At 34.6% G+C, this 12,868-nt stretch overlaps 1 protein-coding gene across 6 annotated transcripts in view; it reads right to left on the bottom strand.

The window, feature by feature from the left end:
- The window catches only part of LOC144977089 (uncharacterized), a 71,834-nt gene that overhangs the window by 13,432 nt on the left and 45,534 nt on the right, over positions 1-12,868 (bottom strand). Inside the window, exons 1-8 of one of the 6 annotated variants that reach the window (XM_078921882.1) lie at positions 12,763-12,841; positions 9,195-9,821; positions 8,013-8,239; positions 7,616-7,781; positions 6,893-6,997; positions 4,154-4,359; positions 2,031-2,181; positions 818-975 (exon numbers count right to left, since the gene is read on the bottom strand). In XM_078921882.1, coding sequence (XP_078778008.1) covers positions 818-975; positions 2,031-2,181; positions 4,154-4,359; positions 6,893-6,997; positions 7,616-7,781; positions 8,013-8,239; positions 9,195-9,638 — 1,457 coding nt within the window. In that variant the 5' untranslated portion in view covers positions 9,639-9,821; positions 12,763-12,841. Of the gene's footprint in view, positions 1-817; positions 976-2,030; positions 2,182-4,153; positions 4,360-6,892; positions 6,998-7,615; positions 7,782-8,012; positions 8,240-9,194; positions 9,859-12,562; positions 12,647-12,762; positions 12,842-12,868 lie in introns of those variants that run through there. The other 5 variants (XM_078921878.1, XM_078921877.1, XM_078921879.1 and 2 more) reach the window with 5 other exon arrangements.

Here is a 12,868-nt window from a genome sequence, read left to right on the forward strand (position 1 = left end):
CCTTCTAGATTTACAACTGAAATGACATAAGAAAAAGTAAGACAAAGGGGAATGGTTTAAATAGGGAACAGATGTAGATTCCAGGAGCACACAATCAGTGTACTCAGTTCAGATCACCTAAAAGTCTCATCCAGACACACGCATAAGAACCCTCTAAGAGGAATACACTACAATGTTTTGTTTGTTTTGTCAATGTTAATAAAAACTCTAAATAACGACACCTCCGGATAACGACATAAAAACTCGGTCCCGTGGCATGTCGTTATCAGGAGGTTCCACTGTATTTTAAAGGATCTGAGGAAAAGTCCAACAAATTTTTAGATAGTTACAGATCGTACATGGGCATAATTTGCATTATTGAAATGAAATGACATCTTTGATAAAATATTATTGCACCACAAAGGCAAGAGATACTCTCGTAATATTATGACAAAAAAGCTACCTGAAATTCTAGCCATAATAGAAATGAAAAACATAAAATTTGGATTGACCTTTGTCAGGATGCTTAATGATAATGAATTATTTTATGTTAAACTTTTCCGTAATCGAGGCATTTCTTGTAGAATAATAATAATGATTAAAAAAATATGACAATTATAATCATTCAGGACATATTTGAACTTTACATGGTTACTTCTCCAGAATCTTTAACCAACTCATCTCTGTATCTCAACAACATAACAATCTAAAAAAAAATAATTTTTATCAAGAAATCCTACTTACAATAATTTCCAATTTAAAAAAAAAAATCATACACAGCATAAGTCATATAGTGTAATTTTTAGATAAAACAAAACTATGTTTAAATCTCTGCTACCTTTTGATGATTTTGGGGGGAAGCTTATGATAAACATCTTCCTCCAGACTCCAGGAACGGACCCAGAATAGTCGCTTATTGGAACAGAGAACAATCTGGTCTAATTTTTCTTGTACTGGCTGAAGCCGCCAAATTTCCAAATAGCAAGGGGAGTAATGCTGTAGAGTTGATGTAAAAACAATTCAAAACTATTTATTCATGAAGATAAAAACTGGTCCTTTTGAACTATAGGTTTAAGATTCATGGAACTAGAGTTTATCCTGTTCTTTGTATTATTAAACAGGCAGTTACAGTACTTGGATAGGAAGATAATACAGTGCATGGAAATCTCAAACAAGTTGAGATCATGCCTATTTGTTAGAGATTTCCGTGTTTTCGAGAATTCTATGTTGAGTATTATACAAAGAATATGAAGAAGAATGTAGGGTATAGTGTGCCTTGTCTCATGAGGTAGAATAAGGTTCCAATTTGGTGTCTATAGTAAGAAGACAAAGCTAGCACGTTGAATTGATGACAAACTCAGTACTTGAAGTCTTTAGTAGTACTTAAGCTTTTATATATCAATTCGGTACCTAATTGCTATCACTCACTTTTCACCAGCACATCTCTCCTTTCACTCCATCCCCAATTACTTGTTTGAGTTTGATATAACAAAAACAGCCTCAGGCCAACGCTGCTTTGCTAGTCTCTCACTGGTACTGGGACACATTAGAATTATATAGAATGATGTGGTATGTGAGTAAGACACTGATCAAATGCGCTTTGCACCTCCCCCCTCCACACACACTCACACACCAAAAAAAAATTATTTTAAATACACACATACACAATTAACTCAGTTAATGCCACACAGAGAGCAATTATAGATTTAATTTCCGTTCAATACAAACATAAGGAAAAAGGATTTTATGAATAACATGAATGTGAATGTCCAGTTTGTTCAAGACTTCCGTGTTGGCCTCTGAAAGAGATTTTTGTGTTGCCAATACTATGAAAATAGAGGGATTATAAAGGGAAATTGAAATGCGTTTGATAAACACAGAGAGATAAAACAAAATTTTTGAAAAATTCTAAATCAAAATGGGTTGGTCTTTTTCTTATACTTTTGTTTCTGCTTTGTCTAGCACTGTTTCATACACAACTTTTATAGTACTCAAAAAGAACAAAAAAGTCCTGTATGTAGAAAAATACATGTAATTGAATGTAGTCCTACCTGTCCTGCATCCCATACCAATCTCTCCACATGCCCATCACCATCAATGTCCATGTAAATGGACCTGTCTGGGGGAAAATACTGCACAGTCTTTGGCTGACCTGTAACCAGTGATAGGACCTGCAAACCCTCTGGTGAGCGTAGGACCAAACTGTGGAGGAAATTGACATGCAAATAAATGAGTGAAGGAGTATGGACTTCAACTTCAAGTTGCTATTAGTATATTATATCATAAACAAAATGAGGCTCGTTTGCTCAGTCGATAGAGCATTTGGGTACAAACAAAGGGACCTGTTTAAATTTAGGATCATTCTAGTTTGATTTTTTCTTTGGTTTCTCTGTTCACCCAGCTCATTGGTGATTGAGTAGCTGGTTCTGTTAGGTCTAATGGAGAGTACTTGGCACCAGACTGTCATCCTAGAATGTAGCAAGCAATTGTTACTTTTACTGTCCGCTACAGGAACCAGGATAATAATAATAATAATAATAATAATAATAATAATAATAATAATAATACTTTATTGCATCCCAAAAAGGAAATTTTTTGTACAGACGTGTTATAATTTACACATAAGATAAAATACAATGGAAATAGGATGTATATATATAAAAAAAGGAGCAGCTCTATAACCAGAGCTGCGCTTTATAATATGAATAATTTCAAACACTGTAAAATAGTTAAAACTGTCACTATAAATTGAAAATTGAAAAGATTGCAAAACAAATAAATTAATAAATTAATATTTATATTTTTTAAAAGTAAAAATGAGAAATAATTATATAAAATGATTATTGCTTGTTGTTATAAAGCCTAATACTGGACGGCAGAAAAGATTTTCGGTGTCTCTCTGTTTTCGTTGAAATAGAGAAAGGGCGACCACTTCTTTCTGACATAATAATTGATGGTCTTAGTGGATGATACTGGTCATTTAATATTTTAGTTATTTTATTTATACAAAATTTCTCGTATAAAAGATCTACATCGTCAACATCATTTATATAGCGTTTAATGGATTTTTTAATATTTGAATTTATTTTGTTCCTTTCCACTGCTAAGCAATTGCCTCCCCAAGCTGTTATACAGGATAAACTTCAGCTCCATTGGCCTTATCTCTCGATCCTTTCCTTTTTTCAATTTTGCCTCTACCTAAATTAGAGATAACATTAGATGATCTCACAGATGTCTCGCAATAACTGACAATAAAACTTGAGAAAACAGAGTTATAAAATGAGGCATATCATTGTTGATTAACATCCACCTCAATTGAATATAGAAATAATTACAATTATAGGTCATTTAAAATTGAAGCAATACACTCAAGCAATATAAAAAGACAAATACTCCAACCTAGCATGTTCCCAATCAGTGGAGATGGGAATGCCCTTTAATGGGGTAACTATTGAACACTTAATAATCAGGCCTGGATCAAATCATGGGAGATAACAGCGCACATAGAGAGATGGCCTTCTGATGCCTTGGTTGGCAATCATCTGGAAAATTATCAATACCCGAGTAGGTCTGGAAGAACAAAAAAGCTAAAAAATACATCCACAGAAACGCACGCAGAGACAAAGCTGGAAGGTGCAAATAGTATGGACAGATGTAAAAATCAAATCTAAAGCCACAGCAAACCCCCCCCCCCCCCCCCCCCCCCCACTTCTCCATTTACCATAGACACGAGAAACAAAGAGAATGAGGTGGAAATATTGATTACCAAGGAATATTTTTTATTATTAAGGTTAAATTTGTACAAATATAAACTTTTTTGCCATCTCTTTTTTTCTGAAATCCAATCTTCCAGTGCAACCACATATCATATAAAACTTTATCCTTAAGCAACAGGTTGGGATATATAAATTAAGAACTTGACTAAAACCTTTATTTCATATGTCCAAGTCTGAAGTCTAATTAAAAGTAGTGAACAAACAATGTACGTTTTTAAAAAAAAAGAAAAGAATACATGACACTAAGAATCTTTTCAGGCTCAAACACGCCTTTAGTCTAAACATAAAGATATGACTTTGGCCGAAGACGGGTTTTGGACTGAAATGCCCATAGTTAAATATTTTCTTCAAAGAATCCAATATACTAATTTTTGCTAAATATATAATCAAAGTCACACCTATTGGGATTATGAATATGCTCATGATCACTATGAGGTCTTTGTCCGCCATAAGAAAACCCAATAAAATGTTCTGGAAGAAGAGCTGAGATGGGTGTAGTAGTGCCTTCCTCCTCCAGATGTGATTCATGTGAAGCTTTGCCAAACTCTTTGCTGATCCTTGCCACAATGATTTCTGTATCTGAATTGTCTGCCCATAAATGAGGCTAGATATGAGATAATATAAAATATATTACTTGTAAGTGCCATCGATCCAAACAAAATATAGTTGTCTCCATATATAAGCACAGTCCTCAAGAATCAAGCAGAGTGTGCTTATAGCTGGATTGTGCTTATAAGTGGATTTGAATTTTTTTGCTGTCTATATTCAAAGCTCATATTACAGTATGTACCTGTTTATGTCAGCCTAAATTTCTGTAAAATGGTTCCAATTCTGTTTTCAGCCATTAGCTGAAGATAAAGTCTGATAATTTCAATTGTTTGTTTAACATCTGAGGTTGTTAGTGCAGAGTGCAGATATGTAGCACAAAATAGACTTGTCAACAGACATATTCATGAAATGAAGATTGTCACAAAGGTACAGGTGAGAACCTTGTCTTCATATATCACATCGTAAGCGCACTTAATACATGTGTAAACAAACTGTGGTTATCAAAGTTACTGTCTTTATCAATGATAATTATGACTACATCTGGTGACAGCCTGAGACCTCCCTTCCCTTACCCACTTCAAGCACCATGTCAACGCAACACCTATTGTTATCACTTAAGATTTTATGATGGACATGCTCTGTCCATGTCATCACTGAGCTGTCAATTGTTTTCTGCAAGGGAAGTAATGATGGAATAGTGAGTTGGGAACCATACATCAATTGCAGACTATTTTGATGGCTTCTGTTAACCCTGATTGTCAATCTTATGTATAAAAGAAAAAAGATATAAAAGATCATGTATTTTTCTCTTTAGTTATTTGTTTATATTTTTCTATTTCTGTAAGCTTTAAGTGCTGGTCAGAAAACTGAGAATATATATATATATGCATGTTTCGTCTTTTTTATTTAAAAATGTCTTTGATGCATATTTCGTCTTTCAAAATTTTGGGGGAAAAAAAAGAAAAGAAAAAAAGTCTTTGCCACATATTTCGCCTTTTTTTTTCAAATTGGTGGTTAAAAAAACAAACACTTGGCATATGATTTGTAGCTGCTTAAATAACTGTCTACATCACAATGTGTGAAATGTGATTGCAGTCCACTAAAAGCCTTGTATTTGTTTAAATTCTCTGACAACTCGATTGCAATTCTCTACCTGTACATTGTTTTCCTCTACTGGGCCATGAACAATAATAAAGGATTACAGAGAGGACTCGCGTCTCATCTTTTAATTGATCCATACAGTCCCTGTCCACATTGTTGCACACAAAGGTGAGTCATTTGAATTGATTACCAATATGGATTGAACAATGGGACCAACTGCACTGCCCATCCAAAAACGTGGAATTGAAGGACATAAAAATTGTTCTCCTTTCACCCAACACTACCTTGCTGATACAACCAAGGAATAATAAAGAACTGGAAAGGACATTATCAATTCAAGAATTCTTGCAGCTCTTGATGAAGATGAATCCACCAACGTCTTAACAATTGCCAGAAAATTTATAATTCTGGATGCAATCTACCTTGCCAAAGCTGCATGGGAACTGGTAAAGACAGATATTATTGTTAAGTGCTTTATCAAAGCAGGGTTCAAATGCAGCGACAGCCAACAGCCATATGAAATCAACAATGCTGTTCCCGTTCCACACAACTTTTCGGCAGAAGCATTTAATCGATTTGTTACAATGGACAACAATATTCCCATCAGTGGTGAGCTGACATCTCAGGAGCTACTGGACTCTGTCCAGTCACTCAAAAGACAACGTCTGGATAATGAAAATGAGGATGAGTCATAGGAATGTGAAACACCACCTCTGACAAACACTGAAAAACTCGACATGGTGTACAAATGGTACCACTTCATCCAAGACAGATATCTACCAACATTGGCAAAATTGGAGACAAGGGTTTATAAACAGCTTGCACAGTATAGAAAGTAATCAATGCTTCACGATTACTATTCTTACAAACAAAAACGTCACATTTTGTTGTTGTTGATAAAACAAAAACAAAAAAATTAAATATAAATACCCTCCCCCCCCCCCGCAAAAAAAAAATAATAATAAAAGAACAAAAAAGACCAAAAAAACCCCAACCAAAACCAAATAAAACAACCCACAAAATTGAAGCAAGAGAAAACAAAACAAAAAACAACAAAACCCTTCTAATGAGGTCATATCTTTAGCATGATGGTCCCAAACCCGTAGAAAACTCAGAGGGGAAGGTCTTATGACACATGAAAGCTGGTGCTTAGATGCTATTTTTAGCTTCTCCGCCAATTCGCATACTCTGCTTAATCGACACACTAACCCAAACTCCCGAGGGTGTGTAATTAACAATCATTTTCACGAATTCTCTGCAGTAAGGCATTCCAAACAGAGGGTCCGAAATGAGAAAAGGATCTCATTCCAGCATTTTTACGTATTCGAGGGACAACTAGTTTGGTGGCATCGCTGGGCGAACATAGGGGATAGGGTTTTGAACATATCATGCACAGCTTTTCACATTTTTATAAAAATAAAAGTTACATTTGTCAGGAGAGGTAAATTAATAAACTAATGCTGCATTCAAATCTAAAACTGACTCACAAAAAAGGAATCTAATTGATCACCAAACTCAGACCAGGGAGACTCCCCTTTATGGATTTTGTTGTGTTGTAAACGTAACTTCCAATGGAGATCTTTTTTGTCATCCTGAAAATAAAAATATCATTAATGATAATGATAATTGTAAATAATATAGTAAATCTTATGAGAGTGCTCAACAGATGAATGCTTGTTCCGCCTAAGTGTCTGTTTTTGTGATGAAAGAGAATTTTGCTCTTCCAAATTTGTAACTATGTGCCCAGTCTTTCAGATTATTCAGTATGTCCAATTTTCCCACAAAAATGGTTAACTTTATTCACCACAATACTATATGTCTCACCTACCAACTAGTTAATCAAACACCTAAAATATGTTAATGAACATGAGAAAAAGAGGAACTAGTTTGTGTGACCATTGACTTTCATTTGACTTTTACTTCCATTTGCATATTACAACTATCAGGTCATTTCAAAATTATAGTGCAATGAAGTGTCCTTGGGTAATGCACTCGATTCCGGTGTGAATGACTACCTGACAGTGATTGATAAAGGAGCAAGTACAGAAAGTGTGCTTAAAAGAAAACTTTTACTGTCTAAAATTGTGAAAATATGGTCTGCTGAGGGAATAAATGATGTATTATGAAGCCAATGAGCGTGATGAAAATGTAGAACTGAGCTACACAAATGTGCATATATTAATTTGCTAATGATGAAAAAAAATAATCACATCCATATCTTGATGTTGAAAATCCCCAGCCACGTGCTTCCACAGCATAGACCCATCCTGAGCACTTAGAGCAAATGTAGAGAAATGAGTCAAGTTTTCTGGTTCATAGCCTAGATGCATTTCCACTGTCCGATTCTTTGTTCTTGTCTTTTCTCTTTCCTTCATTCTGTAGATATCATTTTTGTGGTTAGAAAAGCTTATAGATTTATAATAAAATGAGATGTTCAACACAATTCTTACTTTTTGCATGCAGAATTGAAAATCATAAATCCCACTTTAACTTGTTGGAGCAATATCGTTACAACTTTGAAAAAGATTTAAAGGTTGGATGAATAATCTTTTTAAAAGAAAGTAAATATTAATTTATGAATTTAATAAAAAATAGTTTTGAACTTACTCCTCAAAGATATCTGGCTTGTGTGATTTATGTTTGAAACTTCCAGCCACGATGACCAAACCTTGATGATTCTTGTCTATTGACAAAGGAGATACCAGTACAGAGAGAGATTTGATTTCAACTTCATTCAAATCTTCCATTGGCAAGGGAAGATTCTGTCTCCAAAGAAACTTCAGAGTTGGGTCGTAACACAAAACCTGCCAATCATCTGTCACCACAACAATAACCTGTGAAAGAAGGGAAGACCATGATAATATCAATAATAATATCTAATAATAATATAATGATGATGATGATAATAATAATAATAATAATAATAATAATAATAATAATAATAATAATAATAATAATAATAATAATAATAATAATAATAATAATAATAATAAATCATTTGTATAGCGTGCATGCAAATTCAATGATTCATGCTCTAACTCTAAGGCGCTTTACACGTTCAGTGCAACATGAGAATCTTGAACACATAAATCTCGTGCCTGATGGGATAATAATATAACATAAGTCTTATACAAAAATCACTATCAATCAAGTATAACTTGTTTGCACAGCTGAAATCTGAGTGACAAGGTGGCTGGATAAAGTTTGACCCCATGGGAGATAGCATACTATTCAAAAGGAAAATTGTTGCTCTATGTTCAAATCTTAGGTTGCCCTGATCTTAATTTGATGTGACAAATTACTTTTCTTAGTCCCATCAACATTGAGTAATCCATCATCCACTATTGTATCATTAGTGAAAAATACTCCATTAGATATTACAAAATAAAATGCAACAAACTATCTTATTGAAGTACAATCAATGCATATATATAATATGTGTTAAAATAGTAGAGGTAGTGGAAATAGCAGAAGTGATAGTAAAAAATATTAGAGTAGTAGGAGTTGTAGTAGTTGTAGTAATAGTAGTAGTAGTAGTTGTAGTAGTTGTAGTAATAGTAGTAGAGGAACAAAAGGAAGTAGAAGAAGAAAAAGAAGAAAAAGAAGAAGAAGAAGAAGAAGAAGAAGAAGAAGAAGAAGAAGAGAAGAAGAAGAAAGAAGAAGAAGAAGAAGAAGAAGAAGAAGAAGAAGAAGAAGAAGAAGAAGAAGAAAAGAAAAAGAAGAAAAGAAGAAAAGGAAGAAAAAGAGAAGGGAGAAAATAGGAAATAAAGTAGTAAAGTCAAAACTCACTTGTTTTCTTATCTGCATCATTGACAAATATGGAGTTGTGAAACCAACAGAAACAATGTGAGGTTTCGCTTTAAAACCTTTTACTCTCTCTTCAAAATCCAATTCCGTTTTGTGTTTTCCAACAACATGAGCGAGACTTTTATCTTCCTCCTCAGAAATCAATGGCACAGCAAGAACATTGAGATGGATAAAATCATTGGACACCAATACAATTTCATTGACTCCATCTCCCTCCAAATCAGTAATAATTGGGTTGGGACAACGATCTGGAAGTGTTGGGAATTTTGCATTGGAAAATTTGGATAATTCGCTTCTCTTGCGCCATACAGGATTAAGTGAATAAGAATCCCTCACTCTGAGAAGATATCCCAAGACAACACACAGGAAAGCATAGAACAGTTCACGTAATCCAAATTTTATTTTGAAAGTTGACAAATCAGCCATATTGAGCTCTGCTTATAAACATAAAGAAAATTGTCACCAGACTAACCACTAAATTAGATCTTTCAAATCATGATTTCTCTCATCAATTATCTGGCTTTAAGAAGTCCCAACACAGTAAGAAAGATTTAACTATAGACTCATTAAGCCTGAACTGAATTGCAGCTATTTCTCCTCTGGTGAAAACTGTAAAATATAGTGTAAGGTTAGAGTAATATCAAACCTGGAAAAATTAAAAATATGGTTATAACACATTCTAATTTCGATCCCACAAATTGCCCATAACTTCCAGTTTTTATATCATTTGGCTTTAGCAATCAGAATCAGTCAGGTCAAATTTAATTAAAACAAATGGAATACTTTGCTTCAATTCTAAATCTAAACTGTAATTTAAAATAACTGAAAGAGGACAGAATTTCTCATTAATTAATAAAACCATTTTGAATAAGGCACTTAATATTGTCGGATTTGCCATTTTTGGGGGATATTCTCACACTTTGTGGCCGTGTGGTAATACTCACGCCTTTTGTGAGCAAAACAATAAACAGAGGAATGTTGGAAACAAATAAAACAAAATGTAGTAGAAGTAGAATTATAGTGTCTGTATTCTTGAGTGGTTTGATTATGAAAAAAAATAATGAAATAGTAGCGGGGCATCAGTGTGTGAGTATAGAATCCCTAAGGTGTGGTAGGAATATTAAGGGCAGGTCAGCAAATTGAGAGCATGGAACATTTATAGAAATTTATGGAAAATAAAAGAGATAATAGAGTAATAGAAATGTAACATCATAAAAGTAGTAGCAGAAGTAGTAGGAGAATTAGTAGTAATTTATAGAAGTAATAGTAGTAGTATTAGTAGAAAGTTCTTATGAAGACAATGTGCGGGAAAGGATCTGGAGAGTGGTCGGAATGAGTACAGTGAGAGGTTTTTGTGCGGTGGTCAAAACTTTAAGAAGAAAAATAACCCGGCCAAAATTGATACGAGTGGAAACTTGAGTAAATTGATATAAAAATAGATAGATAGATAGATAGATATAGATACGCTGGCTGCCCTTAACATTCCTATCACACCCTTGGGACTCTGGTCTCAAACATGAATATACTGACACTGATGCCGCACTACTTCATAATCCAACCACTCAGGAATACAGACGCTATAATTCTCACACTCAATTCAAAGAGTAAGGTCTGTAAAAAGGAAGGACTTCCGAAGTTTTACAGCGTGCCCCCCCCCCCCTTTATTTTATCAGGGTGAGTTTCCCGAATCCCCATCAACCCTAACTAAAGACTACTAAAGATACTATAGAAACATGAAACATAATGTTTGCAATCACTTGCAATATTGAAACTGATGGGAAACAAAGTAAGTAATAATGGCGTCTGCCGGAGTCGTAAACGACAACGGACTCAACAAATTCTTTTTGAAATGAGAAAACTCACACCACTTAAAAAATGATCTAGAGAGGAGCGTCTTCTACGAACCTGGCACCTTGAAAAGCTCCCTTCGCTTTGAGCATGCCTTCAGAAATGTTTTAGAAAAAAAACCTACATCTGTTTCAAAAACTAAGAACTTTCAACTTTCTAAGAAACATTTTGATTTTTCAGAACTTTAATTTATTAAAAAACACCGGCCCTATCTGACCTGTTGAGTCGACTCAATACGTAATTTCGTTGTTTACAGGGTTTAAAGGAAATGCCGTAAAGAAGCATTCATGGACTTCGCGTGTTGTTTTTACACTGTCATGGTGTGACTGTTTTGAGAAATTTGTCGTCTGCTTCATACAATTAGACCAGTGAGAAAAAAGTGAGTATTATTTCTTGTACATTAGAGAGGACTAGGGTCCACAACAGACAAGTTGATTGAATAAAATGAAAAGAGCCTTTTTTATCCACTGCCGCCTCCACCACCACCGAGAACTTGGAGGGATAAGGGAGGGGGGGGGGGGGGGGGAATGCAGGAAGACGAAAGGGAGACGTGTCGCTTGGTGGCCTTGGTGACGTAGAGCATGTCAAGGATGCTTGCAGGTGTTTTTAACCCCTTATTAACAGCGAAGCTAATTTTTTGCTTTCAGATAATAGTTTCCTTTTATCTTTATTATTGTTAACGGAGAATACAGCGCTTCCACCAAGACAGCAGTCAGAGTATCACAACTCGGACTTCAATTATCTGTCCAATAAATATTACAAAGTGACTATTTCTCTGAATACTGAATGTTCAGGAAAATAAACTTGATCTCTATTTCTCTGAACAGTTTCCATTCTCAATATTTTTTTGGTTATTTGCGAGAGTGTCTGTGTGAATGATGAATGTGTATGCATCTTTTGGGGTTTTCTTTTGCCAGTGCTTGGGTGCTTTGTCTTTTATTCCAAACTTTCTGTTAGACTTCTATCTTGAGTTTGTGCTATCCTGTCTTTCAACCTCTGTTCCCATCCTGAGACTTTGGCTTGGTTATTTAGGTTTACTCCTGTTTCTCTTTGATAGTGAAGTGCAAAAGTGAACGCGCCATTGAGTATTCGCGATAGCACAGCTTTTTGTGCCTATATAATTATAAAACGCTAGATTGATTCTTGATGATTCATGAGAATTCCCTGTCCACTCTGAGTCTGAGCATTTACTTTGGCATCGACATCGTCCGTAACCCATCAGCTACTACTACTGGAGGCTAGCCAACCATTCGGAGAAATAGAGTTCAAGTTTATTTTCCTGGGCTTTCGGAGAAATAGAGCCGGCCTAAAAATATAAAAATATCATTATTGCAACTGAACTCCGAACTGAAACTGAAAGTCCTCTAGCTAAAAGATTAATATAATAAAAGTGCTGTGGAACTACGGAAGTCCTCCCTGCAAAAATGCATGGGCGAACAAAATGATTTGTTTCATCAAACTGGTATCCGAAGCATAAAAACAAAAACAAACAAAAAACATACAGTCATACAGATTATGGTTCATTATTATTCATTTTGATATCATGGACGTCGCCATATTGTTTGTTGATTTCTCAACTTCCTACTGAAGAGTTTCCGTATATTGGATATTTATAAGGTATAATATTCTCTATTGTTTGAATATTAACAAGCTTCAAATTTTTTAACACAGGACAAGTATAATAAACGCAAATTGATTTTACCCAGATGAGAAAAAACAAAATCCATTCAATAGTACATTACAAAATGTTTGAGTCACATAAAAAGAGCGACATGCAATGGTTCATTTTACGAAGAGAGATGTTCTAT

Source organism: Berghia stephanieae, chromosome 7, assembly GCF_034508935.2.
Source record: "Berghia stephanieae isolate SIO BIC M18660-M18661 chromosome 7, UCSD_Bste_1.3, whole genome shotgun sequence".
Classification (NCBI taxonomy): domain Eukaryota; kingdom Metazoa; phylum Mollusca; class Gastropoda; order Nudibranchia; family Aeolidiidae; genus Berghia; species Berghia stephanieae.